This window comes from Mustela erminea, chromosome 4 (genome assembly GCF_009829155.1).
Source record: "Mustela erminea isolate mMusErm1 chromosome 4, mMusErm1.Pri, whole genome shotgun sequence".
Lineage (NCBI taxonomy): Eukaryota > Metazoa > Chordata > Mammalia > Carnivora > Mustelidae > Mustela > Mustela erminea.
In genome coordinates, this window is record NC_045617.1 from 57,112,289 (window position 1) to 57,136,388 (window position 24,100).

General features: G+C 38.7%; 1 protein-coding gene across 3 annotated transcripts in view; it reads left to right on the forward strand.

Moving 5' to 3' along the window:
- EPM2A (EPM2A glucan phosphatase, laforin) overlaps positions 1 to 24,100 on the forward strand; it is a 162,292-nt gene that overhangs the window by 40,595 nt on the left and 97,597 nt on the right. For 2 of the 3 annotated variants that reach the window (XM_032339316.1, XM_032339318.1), the window contains exon 1: positions 13,550 to 13,930. The exons of the other annotated variant lie outside the window; for it this stretch is intronic. In XM_032339316.1, the coding sequence (XP_032195207.1) occupies positions 13,630 to 13,930 (301 nt within the window). In that variant the 5' untranslated portion in view covers positions 13,550 to 13,629. Of the gene's footprint in view, positions 1 to 13,549; positions 13,931 to 24,100 lie in introns of those variants that run through there. 3 annotated transcript variants of the gene reach the window in all.

The window sequence follows — 24,100 nt, forward strand, 5'->3', positions numbered from 1 at the left end:
TAAGGTAGCTCTATTTTCAACTTTTTGAGGATACTTTCAGTATATTTTGAAAAGGTTAGGTTACACAGGAGCATTACTCCAAAGATTTCAAGTTTTCTGCTTCAGAATAATACCAAACTCAGTATAAGGTGGTTTAAAAATTTCTCTACCAAAGTGTACTTTTTTCATAGCAAAAATTGGATAGACTTGAGAGACAAACAGAAAATATCTTACCTCTGTGAATTTGGGGGTTGAAGTCCTCCTACTTGATTATATACATTATCGTACTGATTAATACCTACTTTCCCCCTAAATTGACATTGCTTAAGTTGATTCCCAAGAATGTGAAATTCAACATTTAAAAAATAGTATTTTTATACTTCTTAGATTAAGTCAGCCTCTTTAGTGTTTAAATATTAATATTACTTTTTTTTTTAGTTTAGAAATACATTTTCAATGTAGGTATAGCTTCTATTTTTTAAAGTGGGCCCCCATATCTCTACTCACATCATTTTGAATTGTTTTGATAACATAATATCCTCACATCTCTGTACTATAATTGCGGTGTCAATTAATTTAACATCACTTGAACTGTAGCATTTTTTTATGAGGTAGCAATAAAATTAAAACCTCCAAATATTTTATAAAAAGTATAAGGCCTTTGGAGTCAAAAAGCTTTGGATTTAATACCAACTCGCCACTTGCTAGCTTGTAACAGAAAAATTTAATTAACCAGTTAAGTTTCAGTGTCTTAACCAGCAAAATGGAATCCTAATTTCTACTTAAGAGAATTTTATTAGATAATATAACCAAAGTCCGAAGCTCAGTGACTGCAACAATGTAGCTCCCATTAAATGATCACTTCTATTATGACCAAACTATTTGAGAACATCCAAGTATTTTGAAGCAATTAGACTGTTTCCTAAATATTTTGCATTTTTATTCTGATGTTTTGCTTATCTAAACAATGAGATGCATTATAGACTGTTCTGTATAAACAAATACTAACCCTGTGAAATTTCTTATGCCTGAAATAGTTTTGTTTTGCATATTTCTGCTTGTAGAAAAATGTCACACTTTCAGTTTTCCAAGTACAAGTTGTCAAACAGGTCCTATCTAAACAAGAGCTGTTTTCTGAAGCCAGTAAACACAAGGGAATTTAGTAAACTTTTCCTAATTTAACCATTTTTCCATGTTACTTAGCAACCAGCTAATACTTCAGAAAAATCTCCTTTTTGTACTGAATTGCCATTGAGATCTGTGTCTGTTGCCAAACTGAAGATCAAAACGATAGTCACAATTTCCCTAAAGGACACAGCTGAAACCTAGCTGATGTTACCTCATCGCCACTAAAAGCCCAGTGTTTTCTACACTTCCTATTTAGAAATACCATTATGTGTTGTTACTTGTGCATAATAAATTCATAGTAAATCCTCTGAGACTGGGGCTATAAATGGAAACGCGTCATGTAGCCAACCATGCCTCCTTAATACTTAACATGTGCCCATCCTCCAGAAACATTCTTTATTTGCTTTGAGAGTACATTAAATAAAGTATAATATGAGTAAGGTAACAGTACATTCTGTTTTGCCTGGCATGAATCTGGTTTACATCTACTGTAAATCAATTAACATTGTTAATTATTTTAACACCTCTTTTCATTCTCAAAATTTATCAGCTTAAGATAATAAGTTATATGGTCACCCTGGATCTGAAAAATTTGGAGGCAGTTCAGAAGAGAGCAATGGAAATAACTAGAGAAACAACTAAAGGAGTTGGATTTATTTATTGCTTGAAGAAAAGGGTAAACATAAGGAGATTACACTCTTCAAGGAGAAAATCCAGAGGAGTTATTCCGAGAGGAATTGAAATCCTCAGCCTGCTTTCCAACTCAGGTCTGCATAGAATTAAAACTTTTACATTGAAGATATGCTATGTAGAAAGTAGCAAGACAGTAGATGTACATACTAGATTACACCCAGTAAAGGTTATTGTTCCTTATTTTTAATATTTTTTCAAGAACAAATAGAATATGAACATACTGTATGATTTAGCAATTCTTTTATAGAACTACTTATATAGTGATAGGTCCTAGAGAAATTAGTGCAAATGTACAACGTGAAGTACATACTAGGCTGTTGATAGCTTTATGTTTATAATAGGTCCATACCCAAAATAATTCACCTATTAGGGCACCTGGGTGGCTCAGTGGGTTAAAGCCTCTGCCTTCAGCTCAGGTCATGGTCCCAGGGTCCTGGGATCGAGCCCGGCGTTGGGCTCTCTGCTCCGCAGGGAGCCTGCTTCCCTTCCTGCCTTTCTGCCTACTTGTGATCTCTGTCTGTCAAATAAATAAAATCTTAAAAAAAAATTCACCTATTAACAATAAAATTTATAAAGCATAGGATATTCAGGCAATGAAATATGCTGCACATAAACAAAAATAATTAAGTTATACTTACATGCCACAAGATGTATGTGTTTCAAAGCCATAATGTTGAGAAAAAGACTTCAGTTACAAAAGAAAACATGCAGTATGGTTTCATTTTTATGAAATTCAAAAAAATAAGTGAAACTTTGTATGCGTGCCTTAGAAGCAAATCCTCAATCAAGGATTCTGGTTCAGGAATTAATTTGAAACTTATGAAACTACTGATACTCAATCATTTGTGACCTAAACAAATGCCAGTTATGGTTCCATGAAATAGTTTAGTCAGGAAGAAGAGCAGTAGAGGTGGGGAAATAGACAAGGACAGAAGCAGATCATATAGGGACTCTTTCCAAGGCAGTTACCACTGTGGATGACTACAGCTTAATCCCCTCAGGGAAACTCAAGGGAGCCAGAATTCTGGACATACCAGAATTAACTTATTTTAGGCACATATATAAATATATATATGTGAATTAACTTATTTTAGGCACATATATAAATATCTTAACCTCTTTTTTATACATCATTTTCTGTTAATTTTTGTGGGGAGACATGCAGTGAGTACGATGTAGGGCAGATAATTCAGTCAACCCAATAAGGACACGTGATATGAGTAAGACATAAATGCTGGTGGTTTTAAGTCACAGATATTTTGAGGACATTTGTTATCAAAGCATTACCTAATCCTGACTGAACACCTAATTCTTCAGCCTTTTCCAAAAGGCCCACTTGAAGGGAGTGTGGAGAAAGGGAAAACAATGGGGACTATCTCATAGGTTGGAAATGGGGAGGAGAGAGTCAAGTCAAGAGGGTGTTGCATGTGGTCTTCCAGCTGGGAGATCAGGAACAGCAAGATCAATCCCCATTTACTCTGAGGTCCTTGGGAGTGAGGGTGTTGTTCACCTGGAAGGTAAAGTAACATATAATGAGAATGATATACCTCCAACTCCTGAATATACAGACCAATGCATTATTTTATTGCAAAGTGTCAAGGACTCTCTTCCTTTTTTGGACTGGTTAATTTGAAGGTAGTGCAATAAATTTCTCTACTCTAAAAAACATTGAGATTGCTCTTGAACACAACCCAGGACAATACAGCTTCCTGGAAAATCTCAAGGGAGGGAGTAGGCTTAAAATGCTGGTGATGGATGGAACCATCACATTAAAGACTAATTGAAGATATTCTAAAAAAGTTCTATAATCATATTGTTCAGAAAACCAAAAGATAACTAATATTTATTTTCTTGAGGAAAATCACTTTTCTCAATCATGGATCATGTATGTTCCGGTGGCTGTATCATTGACACTTGAGGTGACCACAGGAGAGGAAGGACATGGAAACAAAAGGAAGTGTGTGTCTCTGATAATCCTTTATGTTTTAGAAAATTAGATGTATGGATAAAAACAAATAAATGAGAAACTTAAAACCTGTTTTTATAAGCATCCCAGTTTCCTCATATATCAAACAAAGGAACATGGAGCTCCTTCTGGTTCTTAGAACTCTGCTGTTCCAAGCACAGTTGTTCGTTCTTTGAATTTTCTAACTCAGAGCAATGTGGGAAACCAACTATATTAAACTGATTGACTACTAAAGGTATTAATCTGGTGAAATAAATTATATTCTCATTTATTCTTTGGAAGAATTTCTAAATTGATCATGGAATCAATTGCTCCTCCACCTGAGACATACAAACTTAATTAAACCACAGAATTTTTTTTTTCCAGGTGAATTTACTGGCCTTGCAATGACTATGTCATAGCTGGACACTTATTGGAAATTAAAGATTCTGAAAAATCAATTTTTTCCTTAAAGTGATAATAAATCACACTTTCTAAAAAGAATGTTACTGCATCCAAAGATATTTACTTAAAAAATGCAATCTCATGTATCTAACATCATACTTCAGGAAGTTGGATAGCTAAATGAGATTATTAAATATAAATTAGCCTTGCCATGATTAATACTGTTTGCCTGGTAAGCTTGCAGGTGGTGTACTCACATACTCACTGCCAAAGACAATAGCAAATAGGTTAGAACAATTTACAGTATGCTAATTTTTGCTATTATAAAATAGCACAATGAACTTATCTTCATACTGAACTAAAGTGTATGAAATCGTTCACCTCTTGATTTTAATAAGTTTGATATTCTCTCTTTGGACAGTAAACACCCAAGACATTTTCTTTTCTCTATTTCCCATTTCTTCATTATAGAACTACCATAATATGCTTGTTTCTCTATAATTATTATTTTAAAAAAAGATTTTATTTATTTATTTGACAGAGAGAGAGAGATCACAAGTAGGCAGAGGCAGGCAGAGAGAGAGGGGGAAGCAGGCTTCTTGCTGAGCAGAAAACCTGATGCAGGTCTCGATCCCAGGTCCTTGAGATCATGACCTGAGCCGAAGGCAGAGGCTTAACCCACTGAGCCACCCAGGTGCTCCTCTTTGTTATTTTTAATAGAAATTGTAAAACATATAAGTAAGAATGCAGAACTAGTCTAACCTGTAATTGATTAGTGCAGAAATGTCATATATTTATCTGAGAAAAAACAATTTCTGGGATCTGTATCCTTTGTTAGTCCGACATTACATTAAACATGCTTTGAGATTTTTTGTGTCTCTGCTTTTGTTGCTGTGGTTACCAGTGTACCGGAATACCAGTGGCCCTTCACCCCCACCTCTTTCTTGTCTTCTGTCCATTCCAAGCTCTGGTTGCAAGTCCTTCATGACCGGATACCAGACCCAACCTGTCTAGGTCCTTGGTGCTTCAGTCCTTCTGCGACCTTTATGACGCCTGCCGCCAGTTGTTTGTAGCTGCTTGGTGACAAGTAATTTAGTATTGTTAAATTTGAAAACAATAATTTTTTGTGTTGTAACAGTTTTCATGTGTATTTCTTTCCAGCAACTATACTGATGAACTCTATGAGAACAAGAATCACGTTTTATATTTGTTGGTGTGTTCCAAGTCACCTACCCAATGCTGTATACTTCAAAAGTATTTGTACACTGGGGTGCCTGGGTGGTACAGTTGGTTGAAGAGACCAACTCTTGGTTTCAACTCAGGTCGTGACCTCAGGGTCGTGAGACCATCCCCATGTCGGGCTCTGTATCCGGGCTGGAGTCTGCTTAAGACTGTCGTTCTCTCTCTGCCCCTTCCCCCTATGCTTGCATTCTCTTTCTCTCTCAAATGAATAAATCTTCAAAAGTATTTGTATATAGATTGTCTCTTGTGAAATGGTTATCACTTTTGGAAGAAGCTGAAAAAAATAAAAAGGTTATTCTTCTATGTACCATCGCAAATCAGTACCTCAGTGTACGCTGAGGAAGAAAATCCTCCTCTTGCAGATTCTTAGGAATCAGGTTTATGTGTATTTTCCTTTGAAAAACAGGGGTTCGGGATACCTGGATGGCTCAGTCAGCTAAGCATCTGCCTTCAGCTCAAGTCATGATCCCAGGGTCCTGGGATCGAGCCCTGTGTTGGGCTCCCTGTTCAGGAGGTAAATCCGTATTTTCCCTCTCTCTCTCTCTGCCCCTGCTCATGGGCTTTCTCTTTCTCTCTCTCACTCTTTCTTTCAAAGAAATAAATAAAATCTAAAACAAACAAACAAAAAAACAAACCAAAAAACCAGGGGTTCAAAACCCACATGACTTCAAGAGGCCCACAGCTGTTCTAATAGTTGACTTGCTGTTTTTGGAACAGTTTTATTGAGATATTATTCATAGAAGTCATCTATTTAAAGTGTACAATTCAATGGTTTTTAATATATTCACAGATTTGTGCAACCATCACTATAATCACTTTTAGAATATTTTTTAACACTTCCTTTCCCAAACCCTATACCTTTATTAGTCACTCCTCATTCCCTTCCCTATAGATTCTGATCTGAGACAATCACAAACCTCCTTTCCGTATCTGTAGACTTGCCTATTCAGGACATTTCATATAATTGGAATCACACAGTATGTGCTCTTTTGCAACTGGCCTTTTGACTCAGCATAACATTTTCAAAATCAAGCCATGTTATAACATACATCAGTACTTTATTTCTTTTTATGGCCAAATATAGCGCATTTTGTTGATTTAGTCATCAGGTGATAGAAATTTGAGTTGTTTTCAATTTTTGGCTATTAGGAATAATGTTGCCATGTACATTCAGTTGCAGAGTTCTGAATGGACATTGTTTTCCATATCGTGTGAAGGAGTGGGATTGCTAGGTCATACGGTAACACTATGTTTTACCTTTGGAGGAACTGTCAAATTGTTTTCCAAAGTGGCTGCACTATTTTGCATTTTCATCAACCTAAATAAAGGTTCCAGTATCTTCATATCGTCATTACTTCCTTTTTAATGCTGTCATGAAAACTAACAAAAAAAACTCTTGGAGTATCCGGATAAACAACAACTTGGCCCCAATTTCAGGGAGACAATGTGGGCATGGTGGAAACTGGAGTGTTGGGAGTTCAAGCCCATCCAAAGGGGGAGACAGTCCCTTCTCAGCTCCGCCCATTATGTCTTGGAAGCTGTGGCCCCTTCTTGCTAAATCTGTTTTTTCAAGAGAAGACAAAAATTTGGATATTCCTGTGAAATTTTCCAATATTTATATTTTGGCAAGGAATTAAACAGAAGCCCATGTATGTCTGTCGGTTGTGGTCTGCAGTTTTGTGGTCTCTGCTACAGAAAGTACCAGTGGTTTCTAAGATCACAGACCAGTGATGTTGCAGCCACTATGTTACTTCCCACAGAGGGAGCAACTGTTACTCTTACAATTTCTCCATCTAGAAGAACTCCTCCCTACCCTTACCCCCTACCCTGACTTTATAAATTCTACAAGCTCTTTTTTGTGTAGAGGTACAGAGATATTAACACCTCACTCTAGTCACATTTCTACCTGAAATCGAAGGGAAATGTGCTAAGTCAGATTAAGAAAACTTGTTTCTCTCATAATAGCAGTTTCTGGCCTCCTTCCAAGGAAGGAAGCTTTAGAATTTTGCTTTCCTGTTTCATTCATCTCTTGGAGTTCCCTGCACTACAAAAGGGCTGTGGAGTTTCTGGTGAAGTTCGTGCATAACAAAATCTTAGCAGAGAGTGCAGTCTCCCACAAGGCAGACCCCAAAGGCAGATGATATGGTCATAGTGAATGTATATAAAGTCTAGGGTACTGTTCTAAATCTAGTTAGATTCATCTGTGTTTGTCCAGACTGCTGCATATAATCTGTTTACAGCTATAACTTTACTGAGGTTTGCCAACTGGATCTAAACAACTTAATTTTTTTTTTTTTTAACACTTTAGAGTAGGGCTTTAGTTTATATATGTCTTTGTGAGAATTGGAATAATTCCCTGCTTGGAGAAGGAAATAGTGAAATGTGTTAGACCTGAGAGATGGCACCCCCCAAGGCTCCATATGTAGATTTGCCTCGGTGGCACTAGGCTTACCCAGGAACAGACAGTTTATGGGAGGAGAACTGCTCCCAGAACAAAAGGCTTTGCAAGTAGAGCATGGATTGCATTTCAGCACCCCCCCCCCCCCCCCCCCCCCCCCCCCCGCCCAGCCCTTCAGCCTAATGTTTCTGTGCACAACCATGTGCCGAGTCCTTGTCTGGAGAGGCTATTGAGTCAGGCATTCCTGTCTTCGTCATTTATTAGTTGTATGGCCTTAGGCAAATCAGTTAATGGTCAAACAATTTGTGGCTTTTTCTGGATAATGGAGATCATAGTTACATCATGGAAATGTGGACAGAATTAGATAAGAGGTGTTTGACACCCAGCACAATGCCAAGCCCATTGTAGATAAGAGCTCAATAATCTGGATGTTATTATTGTTATTTTTACACACCGCACAGAAAAAATATCCAAAACCTAGAATTGAGATATAAGGGTGACTGCCTGTCTTGCATGTTGGAGCAGGACCCTCAGTACCCTCCTAGTTATTTCATCCTCTACAAGAATATTTGTGCCTGATTTATGTTACTGTTTACTATTGGTTAGGGCCCTCCCTCCAAAAGCTATTTATTCAATATTGTAGATGTTTATCTGTCTAAAATGCAAGTGATTTCTGGATAGATAAATCCGAAGGTTAGTTTTATTGCCCAGTAGGATATTAATCAGTTTTGTATCTAATCTAGTAATCTACCAGTCTTTCCAAGTCTATACATATTAGGTCTGGAATTCTTTTTGAACCACTTTTATCATTCTGCTGGTTCCTTCATTAATATATGTGAGAGTCATTTTGAAAAATTACACTTTGACAATCTCCATAGTGCATGCTTGGACGAGGATATAGTTTTGAATAAGTGGTTACTTCCTTTAATTAAACATGAGTACAACTTCTCCCCAACGATTCTGCATTTCCGGGAATCCTTGAGCTCCTAGTATGAACTAGAGTTTTGCCGGGGAAGCCCATGGTCTTTACACAGTTCCTGCTTTTACCCTTTTTTTCCTATCGAAGATCAATGGGGTTTCACTTCAGGCTTCTCCTTTCCAGCCATCACCAATCCTTGCTTTCCTTCTGGGATCCTCACCTTTGTCCCCCTGGTGTTGAAGTAAACCAATGTTTCCAAACCAACCTTCTGTTTGTCCTCCTTTCCCCACGCCAGACGAAAGCATCCTAAACAGCGTCATGTTTAAAATACCTGTAGGCTTGATAGAAACACGTACAATGATTAGGAAAAAGAAGCAAAGGGTGAATTACAGAGTGTTCAAATTCCTGAAAACTACTTGTCAGGCTTGCCTCCTGCCCCTCCCCCGCGCGGGGCTGCCCCCCTCCTTCCCCACCTTAGTCTCAGTTCTTCACTTAAGTATCAAGGAGCCTGCTCTGCTTTCAGCTAACTCTTTCCCTTTTCTCAAACTCCTCGAAAGTTCCCGTTGGAGTGTCAAATCATCCTTCCTAGCCACTACTCTTTTATTCCTAGCGGATGAGTTATTGACCCTTCTACCCTTTTTGAGAGAGGTGTTAATTAACCTGCCATTCAAATTACCCCAGACCTAGGAGGATCTTTTTCAATCTGAAGGAAGCTCTGAACTGGTGACTCTGAACTCAAGGTCCAGCTAACCGGCCTGGCCCTGTACTTTCGCTAGGAAGAGCCAGTTGGGGTCATTGCTTGACAGAATCCAGGCTCAGATGACCTGTTGAGAAGAGGCATTCATTTCAGAAGTGCGGAGAGGAGGTGTGGGTTTTACAAAGCGGACAGCAGCCGGTGTGTGTGTGTGTGTGTGCACATGCGTGGCAGGGAAGGGGCAGGTCAATATCTTTTGAAAAGAAATATGCTTCACTGTAATTTTATACTTGGACCATTTAAAGAAATCAATATTTCTGGGACACCTGGGTGACTCAGTTGGTTGAACGACTGCCTTTGGCTCTGGTCAATTTAAAAAAATCAATATTTCTATAGCATAAATTGCATAAAAATGCATGACTGTTGGTGATGTACTAAAAATGCAGTTCTTGTCTGTATGGTGGGATGGGGTGGGAGGTGGAATTATTGGAATCTCCTGCAGATAGGAGATTTTTATATGTATCAGAAAGGGGCATGGATTTTTTAAATAGTTGAGAAATTGTGGAATTTTTAGACAAAGCCTGGGTGTAGGTCAAATCTGTCTATTGCTTCAGATCCTTGAAGGGATTTCAAGTAGCCTAACCTACAATTTTCCAACCCAGAAAAAAGTAAGCTGCAATATGCAAATTTTCTAAGCTATAATTAAATTCTTTCAGGAAGGTTTTATTGTTTGCTTTTATTTTTTTAAACCACAGAATTGGAAATAGTGTATGTGGCACATTTAACTCTTAGTATGTTCTGACAAGTAATAAACTAATGCTTATAACAGTCCCTGAACTATTTGGATGAAATATGGTTTGCATTAGTGAGTGTGTGTATACATATACAATGTTATATAGGAAGATTTATGATAACTCACTGACTAGTGAAAGATTTCTTCAGAAAACATAAATTACCATAGTTCTAAGTAATAGCTTTCCCTGAGGGAGCATTGAAAGAATTTACATTTGAATTGGATCCTGAAACTCTAAATGTAAATTTATCACCCATTCTTCAATAAATATTGTAGTTTTATAAAAGATAGCACTATAGAAATGAAATTCAATGACAACAAATTAGTTTGATCTTTTAAAAATTATTATCAAAATTATGTTTCTTTACTGAGCCAATTCTTGCTCTAAATTCAACTTGTCTTCATATAGCATCAAGAATCTAACTTCAAACGGATTCCATAAATAATCACTTCTAATAAATACCACAATTTTTTGAACTGTAAGAAAAAATCTCAGATGGAGGACTCAACCAGGAAAAAAAAAGTGGCTTTTATTTTTTATTTTTTTTAAGATTTTATTTATTTATTCGAAAGAGAGAGCACACAAGAGCAGAACTGGGGTCAGGGAGGGAAAGGGAGAAGCGGACTCTCTGTTGAGCAAGGAGCCAGACACAGGGCTCAATCCAGGAACCTGAGATCATGACCTGAGCCAAAGGCAGATGCTTAACCAACTGAGCCACCCCGGCACCCTTTTACCTTGACTTTCCAAATCTGTATTTCCATTGTCAAGAAGACAGGTGTATAAAGGCATAACAATGACCATTTTCTGGGGTCTGAGATCAAATCCATTCTAAGTACTAAAATATTTATGTCCTTATAGACTTGTCTATTAGTTTAGATTTATCTGTTTTGTCATTCCTAAGGATGAAATTGGTTATAGGAAATAATTATAGGAAGTTAGTTTTTCATTAAGAGCTAGTGGAGAATAACTCATTTAAATATGCTGGGATTTAAAGGTAGTCTGTAAGTGATTTTCCTAGAAATCAAATTTTTTATAATGTATATTATATATATCTTTTTTTTTTTTTTAAAGATTTTATTTATTTATTTGACAGAGAGAGATCACAAGCAGGCAGAGAGGCAGGCAGAGAGAGAGGAGGAAGCAGGCTCCCTGCTGAGCAGAGAGCCCGATGCGGGCCTCCATCCCAGGACCCTGAGATCATGACCTGAGCCGGAGGCAGCGGCTTAACCCACTGAGCCACCCAGGCACCCTATTATATATATCTTTAACTGTAAGCTGAATGGATGACTTTTAGCACCAGCTCCGTCCCTTCCTTGCTATGGGCTGCTTACTGAAACTTTCTGCACATTTTCCTCACATACAAAAATGGAGATACCATATTAGTTACTTCTTAGGACTGGTAAGAGAATTAAATGAGACAATATGAGTTTGAAAACCACATGCTTAGTTCATAATAAGGGTTCAATGGCTATAATAATTTTTATGGTTAATATGTTCAAATGATTGATGAAGTATGATTGAGGCTTTGGAATATGTCCTTTTGGTCTTGTTCTTCTTTCCAACTGCATTTTACTTAGTGTACAATGTAGCTATCACATCTACTATATTTAAATCTATGCTGTAAAATACTACATATTTGGTTTGGGGATTAAGGGGATACTTCTGACTGTTACAATTACTCAACTCCTTTATGATAGAAAAGGAAAGGAAATAATGCCTCTTGATCAAATATATTGCCTTTTGTCTCTTTCTCCTTCATTCTTTCTTTTCTTCCTTCCACAGTCCTTCCTTCCTTTTCTCCCCCTCCTCCTTTCTCCTCGTTTTATCTACAGAATGGACAATACTCACCCTGGAAGAGCTGGTGGGAATAATGCCATTTGGAAAGCATACACACAGGCTGCATAGAACAACAGAAGAAAGTCCTGAATTGTCAGTTCCCAGGGTCCTTGCACGGCCAAACGACTCTTAATTTCCTAAAATTAGTCTAAGAATATTTTGTTAACAGCAATCTGAATAAGCTGACTCACATGCCACCATGATTTAATGTCTGCTTTGCTACTGAATCAGCCATGTTTGGCTAGCCTTGCTGTCTTCTTTTCTTTGTGTTTATCCTTAAGCTTAGCAACCAACCAAACACTGAATGGAATATCAATATTTAAGAGTAAAGCATATTAGTTTACTAACTGTTCCACTGACAGACTCAGTTTGTATGGCTTACATTTGTATTTCTTTTTGTTTTACTTATGATATTCTTAATGCATGAAATTTTAACTCCCCCCGCCCTATTTTTCTCAAGCTTTCAAATACTGGTAAAAACATGAACTAGAGAGATTTATGTGTCTCTGGTTGTTAAGTGGTGAATATACAAATGTAAGAACAGGAGAACAATTTTATTAAAGAACCAGAAAATAACAAATACGTAAACAGGAAGGATGGTTATCTTAAACCAGTAACAAAAATTAAAGCCCTCTCCCCACCCATGTAAATAGGTTTTTCCTTTTGACCAAACAGCTATAAATCTGTATTTCTTGACACACAAGTATTTGGTTTACTGAAAGCAAATTTTAAACATTTTTTTATGCCATTAAAAAAATTATATCACACATTTGTAATCACAGAATTATGGTCCGCATTGTTTTACCTTGAAAAGGACTCGAAAGTATTTACTCCAAACGTGTTTTACATATACTAAAAATAGAACATTTCTTGAAAAAATGAAAGCGATCATGTGTCATTTCAGGCATCATATTGGACTAGGCAAGGGAAAAGTAACCAGTGTTTTTCTGCATCAGCTCTGGGCTCTGAACGGCATCTCTTCCACCAATCAGAGAAACCTTCGGAGTTAGCAGGGTCGTTCAAGATGGTTATTTTATACCCTCACGTTACAGATAAAGAAACCCGAGGCCCAGAGGAAGGGACCTGTTTAAGGGCTGGAGCTCTCCAGACACCGCGGCCAGGATCTTCCCCCAACTTCACTGTTAATGTCAGGCCATTTTTCTTTACGACCCACATAAACATAATTTCGACTCTTTGGGAAAGATGACAGGAAAATCGCAGGGTTTCTGGGCTGTTTTCCTCCCTTTCCTAACCCGTTTAGACTCCCTTTTGTCGCCTCCGCCGCGTCCCCAGCGGCCCCGCGGAGCCGCGCTGCGGGAAGAGGCGATCCGCCCGGGCAAGCGTCCTTCTCCGCGAGAGGACACTCGTCCCGCGCCCGCTTCCCGTCGCCACAGGCCCCGGGCTGGACCAGGCCCGGTTCCTAGGCCGCGTGATGCAGCCCAAAAAAGGTGCAGCCTCGCACGTGTCCCCGCCGGCGCCCCGGCCCCTGGCGACCAGGCCCCCTGCGCCGCCGCCCAATCGCCGCGGCCGCTTCGCGCTCGGGCCACGTCCGCCGGCCGCCGGGCACCGACACCCGGAGCTGCGCCGCCCGCCGCCATGCGGTTCCGGTTCGGGGTGGTGGTGCCGCCCGCGGTGGCCGGGGCCGGGCCGGAGCTGCTGGTCGTGGGGTCGCGGCCCGAGCTGGGGCGCTGGGAGCCGCGCGGGGCCGTGCGCCTGAGGCCTGCGGGCACGGCGGCGGGCGCGGGGGCGCTGGCGCTGCAGGAGCCCGGCCTGTGGCTCGGGGAGGTGGAGCTGGCGCCCGAGGAGGCGGCGCAGGACGGGGCGGAGCCGGGCCGCGTGGACACGTTCTGGTACAAGTTCCTGAAGCGGGAACCCGGAGGAGAGCTCTCCTGGGAAGGTACTGGAGCTGGCGTCCCCACCCGAGCGCGCCCCGGGGACTGCGGCCTCGGCCTCGGCCTCGGCCTGGGGCGCCCGCCGGTGCCCGCTGCGCGCTCCCCGCGCGCTCTGCCCGTCTCCCCGGCTTTGAAAGCTGCCCCCGAACTCCCCGGCCGCCCCGGCGGGCCAAACAGTGTCCGCCTGCCGCGCCTCGGACTCGGGGCGCGTCCCTAGATCCCTGCCGCGCTCCTGCGCGCCGGCCCGCCCCTTCGCTCCCTGACCCTCCGCCCTCTTTCCCACACGCCGAGTTCCCGGGGTGTTTCCTGGCGTGTCGGCTGCGCGTCCCGGTTTCCTAAGTAACCCCCGCCCCGGGGCACCCGTCCTCCCCGCGCGAGTCCCTGGCCGCCTGGCCCGCCCTGGGGCTCATGGGTTCTCTCCAGAGCTCTGCCCTAGTGTTTCGGCGTCCGGGTTTACCCCCTGGTCCCCTAAGAAATGACCCAGCCGGTGAAGCTGCCCTGTTCCCTCATCCACGTGCTTCTGTATGGGGTTTTATTTCCTTAGATCTGAGAGCGAACCAATGCAAAGACATTGAGTCTTTCTCCTTTTGAATTTTTTAATTTATTGAGATATACTTTGATTTCCTAAGATATAAAAACAATATATGCTAGTTGTAAAAAAAGAAAAAAAATCAAATTTCAAAGTAAAAACTTCTTCCCTGCACTGCCTTCTGCCCAGTACGTGTTTGTCTCTACCTATCATGTATCTATCTCACGCACAAACTATATGATTCTGTATCTTGCTTTTTCTTGATTAACGATATGTTGCCAATACTTTTTAGCGTCACTCCATATAGATGCATTTTATTTTTTAAAAGGCAACAAAGTATTTTGCGTCTAACTAGTGCGCATTCAGATGGTTTTCGTTTTCCTCTGTGTTAAACAGTAGTTGCTTCACTGAAAGTCCATGTATGGAGTTATCTTTGAGTTGCTGTATGGTAGATTCTGAGAGGTGAACTTGTTAGGTCAGCGTGTGGCCATATTTCACATTTCAATAAGGACTGCGAAATTATACCCCGAAAAGGCTATACCAGTGTAGACCCCAACCCCCAGCACCCCCCCCCCACCTCCCCCAGCGAGGTGTGAATTTAGACAGCTCTTTAAAAGTGGTGTGCAAGGTAGAGGATTGGAGTATGTGTGATCAACAGTTGTCTAAAGCTGATGAAATGAATGTCTCTTTAGAAGTTTATATGACAAAAATGGGCCATTTAGTCCCTAACGGTGTGGAAACAAAGAATCAATAAAGAACATGAGTATCTGTAATACGTTTGTGTATTATCCACTTGGTTTTATGAACGGGTGGCATTTATTCTCATTTTGTATTACCGTGCCTGAATGGAGGGCTATGCTCACCAGTTTATGCCCTTCTTTACAGAATACAACTTTTATTAATAGAATTACATAATATTTTTAACAATAAAATATCTGCTAATTTTAATAAAAATTATGGACTTTCCCCTCCCTAGTTCTCCTCCATTTCTGTTTTTAGCTTTTCTGATAATCCTCCCAAAGTTCTAAATAATTTGCTTCTATTGCTATTTCTTAATGTATTACGTGTAGCTTTTGTGATCTTAGATTTTGAATTTCTTTTTTTTTTAAAAAAGATTTTATTTATTTATTTGACAGAGAGAGAGATCACAAATAGGCAGAGAGACAGACAGAGAGAGAGATGAGGAGAAGCAGGCTCCCTGCTGAGCAGAGAGCCCAATGCGGGACTCGATCCCAGGCCCCTGGGATCATGACCCGAGCGGAAGGCAGAGGCTTAACCCACTGAGCCACCCAGGTGCCCCAGATTTTGAATTTCTATATAAATTTTATAAAACATTTTAAAATTAAAATTAGACAGTATCTACTGTGTATCCATAAATTTAACCATCATACTTGCTGTGAAATGAGAGGAATTTAAATTCCTTATCTCTCTGCTCCCTGCTGGTTTTTTTTTTTTTTTAAAGATTTTATTTATTTATTTGACAGAGAGAGATCACAAGCAGGCAGAGAGGCAGGCAGAGAGAGAGGAGGAAGCAGGCTCCCTGCTGAGCAGAGAGCCCGACGCGGGACTCGATCCCAGGACCCTGAGATCATGACCTGAGCTGAAGGCAGCGGCCTAATCCACTGAGCCACCCAGGCGCCCCTCCCTGCTGGTTTTTATATTATTATTTTATATAAAAATTATCTATGTGTAATTGTTGACTTGCTATTATATAGAAAATTCTGTGCTATAATAATTGTACTGTGCAGAAAGTTCCCCCTGTATAAGAAGGTAAGAAAAATAGCTGACACATATTCTTTTCCCTCTCCTTACTTTGGTTATTTTCTCTTTATTGGTAAGTTGTATATAATTTATATTGTGTTTTATAATTGTTACTATTCCTTCTTGTTTTGGATTGATAACTTGATTCTAAAAATGGTAAGTTAAAGAGCATTATGAGAAGCATCATGGTCAGCGTTTAAGAGTAAGGATTCTGGGGGCGCCTGGGTGGCTCCATGGGTTAAAGCCTCTGCCTTCGGCTCAGGTCATGATCTCAGGGTCCTCTCAGAGCCTCCGGCTCTCTGCTCAGCAGTGAGCCTGCATCCTCCTCCCTCTCTGCCTGCCTCTCTGACTACTTGTGATTTCTGTCTGTCAAATAAATAAATAAAATATTAAAAAAAAAAAAGTAAGGATTCTGGAGCCAGAATGCCTGTGTTTACTAATCCATGTGTGACCTTGGGCAAGTTATTTAACTTCACTGTGCTGTCTTTGTTTTTTTTTAATGTTTTTATTTTGAAAAGATTTTACTTATTTATTTGACAGACAGAGATCACAGTTGGCAGAGAGAGAAAGGGAAGCAGGCTTCCCGCTGAGCAGGGAACCAGAAGGAGGGGTTCCATCCCAGGACCTCGGATCATGACCAGAGCAGAAGGCAGAGGCTTTAACCCACTGAGCCACCCAGGCAGCTCTACTGTGCTGTCTTTGAAAGAACTAAGCTGGCTAATAAATCTAAAAGAATTAGAAGAGGACTTACATTAAGTGTTAAATAAGTGTTAGTGATCGTTATCTTTACTGTTACAATTAGGAAATAATTATTGCAGAACCAAGTAGTGCAATTAGACTCATAAAAAGTGTAATTCTGTGACATGGAACACAGGGAAGGGATTCTTTTCCCTTAACACTGTAAGTGTTAAGATACCCGGGTTTGTTTTACTTCATATTTGGGTGGTAATGTTCTTCTACATCTTGTGTAAAATTTCTAGGTTTTTTTTTTTTTTTTAACACCAGAAGCAGCACATTGATCATCAGAATTTTCCTAGCTTGACTGCAGTATTTGATGAATGCAAACTTCTCATTTTTTGGAAAAATTTTTGCCTTGAAAAATTGGGATTATTGTTCTAATTTTCATTGATGTAGTGTGTTCAGAGCACAACTATCTGGGATTTTTTGTTTTTAATTGAACTCCCGGGTTAGTTACATTGTTTTGGATGCCATGTCTTCCTCTTTCTTAAATATCTTACTCATTTTGTTGAGTTGTATCCTAAAATAATTTTGAAGAAACAGTAAATGGGAGATAAAATATCTGAATTCTCAGTTTCTTGAAAATGTCTGTATTTTGCCTTCACACTTGACTGATCCTTTGGTATTCTAGTCGCAAATTAATTTTCCCTTTGAAACCTTTGCCTCATACCTTGTAGTACCCGTTGTAATGGATAACTATGATGCCAAACTAAGCCCATTCCTCTATAGGCAATCTGTTTTTTCCTCCCTCTTTTGAAGACAACCTTTCCTTAAATTATTTTACCAGGATGTATCTGAGTCTCTTGTTTTTATCACTTGACAATGGGTTGGATCTTTCAGTTTAAGTAATTGTTGCTTTTAACTCAGGGAGATAATTTATTATTTCATTTCCTCTCCTGTTTTCTCTGTTCTTTCCTCTGAAATGGCTATTAACTATATAATCCACCTTCTGCATACATGTGAGTATCTCTTTTCTCTTATATTTTCCTTGGTTTGTGTTTGGATGAATTTTCCTGATAATGTTTCCCAGATCACTGCTTGATTTTTAATACTAACTATTCCATCATTTAGTCCTTACACTGGATTTTTTTACTTTTGGCAATCATATTTTTAATCTTCTGCATTTTTCTGTTATTATCTGATTTCTTTTCTTTTTTCATAGCTGCTTGTTCTTCCTGTATGGATAGAATTAATATCTAAATCTTTCTGATGACATTAGATAGAATTCATTAAAAGTTGTTTCTGTCTTGCATTAACTTTTTTTTCTCTACGGGCAATTTTTTTTTTTTTTATGCTGTAAGTTTTCCCTAAATATTGGACAATCCTTGGATGACCATTCATTTTTATAAATAAAGTATATGTTGATTAGTATTGGCAGCTGTGCTGATTTCTTGTTTAAGTTGTTTATCTTTACCCCAAATCCCCTCTAAGTGGGGGGACATGCATGGGCATGTAGTTTGGCAGATTTCCTTCTTTAGGGTGTGAGGCTGGGGAGCCAGTGAGCTCCAGGTCCTTACCGTTAGCAAAGTAAAAACAAACAAGCAAATGAAACTTTACTATGGGGAAATATATTTTAGCATATTTTATTCCTAAATGGGGTTGCCTTTTCTTTCTTTCCTTCTTTTTTTTTTCTCCTTTTCCTTCTCCTTCTTCTTCTTCGTCACCTTCAACTCTACTGGTAGATCCACAGACATCTCAAGATCTGTTCACCTAGATCTGTAGCTCATATGCCCTGGGGCCCTTTCCAGGAAAACCCTTCCCTCCTATGTTTAGAGCACACTGAATTCATGTTGAGGATACGGTGGGCCAGAAGGAGGCATGTGGGAAACTTGTCCTTGCAATCTTTTCCAGGTTGGCATCCGTGTGCTTGTTAGGGGTCTTCTTACCTGTTGCTTTTTTAGAAGTCTTCCCTAACTCACCCCTTAATCTTGCTCATAGTGCTCTTCCTTTCTTCATATCTCATCTCACAGTTTAAAAGCACATTAGTTATATTGGCCTAGACTCTTTGATTGCAAGTAATAGAAATGGAGTGTGAACCAGTCAAAAAAGAGAAATTATTATTAACTCATAGAAACAAACTAAAAGAAACATGGAGTTTAACCTCTCTGCTCTTGCTTGCTCTCCAGCTGTCTCTCTTCCCTGTGGGTTTGCTTTACTCTGGTACTGACCTCATACCAAGGAATGAGGAAATCCTCATTCCCTCATTCCTTGTAGCTGACTCTACCAAGCTAGACTTCCCAACAGGGAGCTCCAGGCTTACATACTCAAACCAAGAGAAGGGAAAAAAAAAAAATTCTTCCCCGACAGCTCTAGTTAGAAAAATGTGTGGGAGAAATGGGAATTTACCTTCCTGGAACCCAGTCATTCTTGCCAGGGAGGTGGGAATACCATGAGTATTTCCAACAGCAAGCACTTTTTGAAGTAGGGGAGGAACACTTTCCTCCCAAAAGTGACTCTTTCAGGGGCAGTTTAGAATATGGTGGGCTGTAAGTTCACAGAAGACACAACAAACAGCTGTTTAAACTAATAAAGGTTAATCTTTCTGCTATAAAAAGTACATAGAGAGATGGTGTGGTAATGGCCCACAGCCCATGGATGTCTGGAGAGGTGTCATTGCATTTTCTTGTCTTTTTCCTCAAGACAGACGACAGTCTAGTCATCACATCTGCATCCAGTGGAATATGGGAGGAGAGAGAAGATTGGCAGCACCACCCGTGTGTGTCCCGTGTATCTGGAAAGCTGCAACCTCAGCAGATTACTCTTCCCCACAACACACATACTTCCTTTCAGTTGGTGATTAGGAATAAAGCTACTACAGTGATGGGCAAGTTTTAATGTAAACTTAGTTTTCAAATCAGTTGGGTAAATACCTAGGAATGGGTTTGCCAGAGCATATGAAACTGTATTGAACTTTTTAAGAAACTTGTCAAACCATCTTCTGAAGTGGCCGTAGCGTTTTTCATTCCCACCAGCAATGAATGAGGGTTCCTGTTGCTAAACATTCTCATCAGCAATTGATTTTGCTCAGATTTTGGGTTTTAAGTATTCTTATAGTTGGGCGGTTGGTATCTGATTTTTTAAATTTGTGAAAATACATGATGTTGAGCATCTTTTTATATTGCCTATTTGCCATCTGTATATCTTTTTTAATTGGCTGCTCAGATCTTTCTTCCACTTTTTAGTTAAGTTGTTTGTTTTCTTACTGCTGATTTTTAAGAGTTCTTTGAATATTTGGATACAAATTCTAAAGAGATACGTGATCTGCAAATATTTCCCCACTGTTTGAGACTTGTCTTTTCATTCTCTTAACAGTGTTACTTACAATGTAAAACTTTTAGTTTTAATGCAGTCCATTTTATCATTTTTTTTTTCTTTAATGGGTTATGCCTTTTGTTTTGAATCAAAAAACTCATTTCTAAACCCAAGGTCATCTATTTTTTCTCCTGTGTTATCTTCTAGAAGCTTTTTTAAATTTTGTGTGTTATATATAGGTCTATAATCCATTTTGTGTTAATTTTTATCTATGATACAAAGTCTGTGTCTAGATTCTTTTCTTTCTTTTTTTTTTTATGAGTATCTAATTGTTCCAGGACCACTTGTTGAAAATTCTTTCCTTCCTTTTTTGATGGGCCTTTATTAAAATTTAGATATTTGCACTGATCTATGTGCTCATTCTTTTACCCATGTCACACAGTGTGTTGATTACTGTAGCTTTATGCTGATCTTGAAATATTAGTAGTATGAGTCCTCCATCTTTGTTTTCTTCAGTATTGTGTTGGGTCTTTTTGTTGTTTACATTTACATTGTAGAATCAGTTTGTTGATATTACAAAATAATGTGATTTGATTGGGATTGCATTGATTATATATATATATATGTATATATATATATATATATACATATATATATATATATCTCATGTTCAGAAAAATTGACATCTTAACCATATCAAGTCTTTCAATCTATGAACCTTGAGTACATCTCCATTTAATTAGATCTTCTTTGTTTTTTTTCATTAGTGTTTTGTAGTTCTCCACATACAGATCCTGTACATGTTCTGTTAAATTTATACATATTTTGGGGGGGGAGGGTGCTAGCTTAAATGGCATATTTAAAACCTTTTTGATTGTAGATTTCAATTGTTCATCACTGATACATAGGAAAGAAATTGACTTTCATATCTATTCATTTTTGTTTGGATGTTGGATATTGTAGTTTTTCATTTTAGAGTTGGAAACTTTTTTCTGGCAGTTATTTGTGGATAAGTTTGTTACTTTTGAAGTTTGTCTTGAAGGTTTATAAGGACATGTCTATGGTAGCTTTCACTGGAGGACTAATTTAGCTCTACCACTAAGGAATGACCCTTCTGTGTTCTCTTTTAAATGCCCCGTGTATTAAATAAGATCTCCTCATTCTGATGGAAATGCAAATGTTTCCCAATTCTGTGTGAACTCTGCCAGTTCTTTGGCATACAATATTCAGAAATGTATTGTTTGTTTTTTGTATGGCTTGCTATTTGTTCTTTGTTTGGCTCTATCAAATTTCATCTTATACATCCACAGATTGGTATGAAGCCAAAGAATCTAAGAGACATTTATGCAAGTTCATGGAACTTTCTCTTCAGGGCTTTTTCATTTCTGAAATTTGGTCCTGCAAATTCCAATCACCCTGTTCTCCCCAAACGTGGATTTCTATTTCCTCAGTTACTGAGACCACTGAGTTCTGTTCGAATCTTGTTCCTGCATCATGGTTCAGAAATTCTCTACAGGCAGAAATCCGTGGCATTCATATTGTTCACCTTGTTTCTTTTTCTTCTCTCAGAGATTATAGTCCTATGCTGCTTTTTGTTCAACATTTAAAAACAATTGTTCCATACATTGTGCCATTTTTTAAGTTATTTTATAGGCAGGAGAAAAAGTCTTGGATTAACTTTTAAAAGTTTGCAGGTAGGTATTTTTCCAGCATATTTTTATAATTTTGCAAAAGAATTCCTGATTTTATTATTTATTTATAATATATTTATGTATATGTGTGTGTATATATATGTAGATGTATTCATACACAGACATACTCACACACATACACAGTCTAATCTATATCTTTCTTGTTAAAATTGGGTTGTTTTTCTTGGGTGTATCTTCTAAAAGGGATGATTAATAACCATACTGTGGTTGTTATGAGGACTAGTTTATAAAGTGCCTAGAACAAAGTAGTAGCTATGACTTTAAGATAGCCAACAATTGATGAAATTTATTGATCTTAAAGATAGTTTATGTTCATAAAGCAGCAGCAGTTTTATATAATATTGGACTAATCCATACACTGACCCCAAACTATACCAGCATTGCCAGTATATTCTAGATTTTGCTGCAACCTCCCAATAATTATTTGCCTTACCCATTTCTACTTCAGCTATCCTGTACCTTGGTGAAGAGTGGGTTTGAGTGGAGGATAGAAGGACATGTACCGCATAAGGGATGTTATCCACATTGCAGCTGAATTTTGTGGATAGAGTGCATGTAACTTGTTTCTTCGTCTAATTGCAGAATTCTTTTATATTTTTAATCCTTTTAAAATTTAAATTCAATTTAATTAACGTATACTGTATTAATAGTTTCAGAAGTAGAATTTATTAATTCATCAGTTGCGTACAACTCCCAGTGCTCATTGCTTCAAGATCCCTCCTTAAGGCCTATCACACAATTATGCCATTCCCCCACTCACCTCCCCTCTAACAACCCTCAGTTTGTTTCTTATAGTTAAGAGATGTGTGCTCAGTATTAATGGGATAAACTTTGACTAGAAGAAAGATCTCCTAAATACAAACTTAGGCCTTTGTTTTATCCATTATGTGGTGAGAGTCTTTCAAAAACATAGCTGTGCTTACTACACTCAGAGGAATCATTAAAAACGCAATATAAAGAGAGGGACCTAATAGAGAGTTACACGAGAATAACTTAATGAGATATGAATGACAAGAATAAAGAAAACTTTAAAGAGTGACTTATGACATGGTCAAGAAAGAAAGATTTATTTTGGTAATAGTTTATTACTGTTGAATGAGAAATTCTGACTGAAAATTGTGATAAATGAAATTTAACTGGTTCTTGGTCAGCTGAAATTACTGTATGATGATTTCATTTTGTGATGGGGAAAGTGGGTCCGAGAGAGGTTTAGCAAATATCCTAAGCCCACACACTGTTAACCTGTGGGAAACACTGGCTGTGGGAAACACCTTTAGGCAGGTGTCATGATTTGGCACTAGGCAGGGCATGGAAATTTGGTGAGTGAATTTTCATATTCCATACACAAACTCTAAATCAAAGACTTAATAGATGAGAAGGAGTTCACTCCGGCTGCGTAAGATCTAGGATATCTCTGTATCATCAGTGAGAAGGGAACTGACAGAGAATGAGAAAAAATGGAGAGGTGAATGGAGACTGTTTATTCCAAAGGATCCTTCTCTTAGTATTCTCTCTTCCCTCCTCTCCACTCCTTTCTCTTCAGAGCATTCATTGAATGTGTTATATCAGCCCAAATGACCTGAAGTTTTAACAACATCAAGAAGGATAATTCAAACCAAAATGAAAAGCACGTTTTACCTCTCTTGGATCAAAACCAGTTGTATCAGGCAGAGGAAAATAATCCAGGAGTAGATATTACTGCAGTTTCTTACTCCATCTCCCCTCATACCTGATCCTCCTTCATTTGCCAGAGAGTTAATGGGAGCAGAAATGAAAGTGCTTGCTGTTTTTAGATGATCTGTTCATGTCCCCTAGAAGCAGAATGAGGTCCTAATTTTAGGAAAATTTAAAGAAAATATTGTTGCATGCTCACATAGTGGGGAAGGAACTTTTTTTTTTTTTTTTTTCAAAAGGTGGTAAAGCAACTATGAACTTAGCAATGTTATTTGGTGCTCCTGTGGAGACAAAATAATCAGTTGGATAAGGCATTAAACGAGTATAATGTATTTTATGGTGTTTAATTGAAAGATAAAATGCATATAGTGGAGATTTTATACTTCATTAAATATGTTTCTTTGTGTAAAGATAATGCTCAGGAGGATTTGGGATGTGAGTGTGAATGAGGGAAAGATTTACAAATTGGATTTGTAGAAAGCCAGAGAATGGATGGATAGCTTAATGAG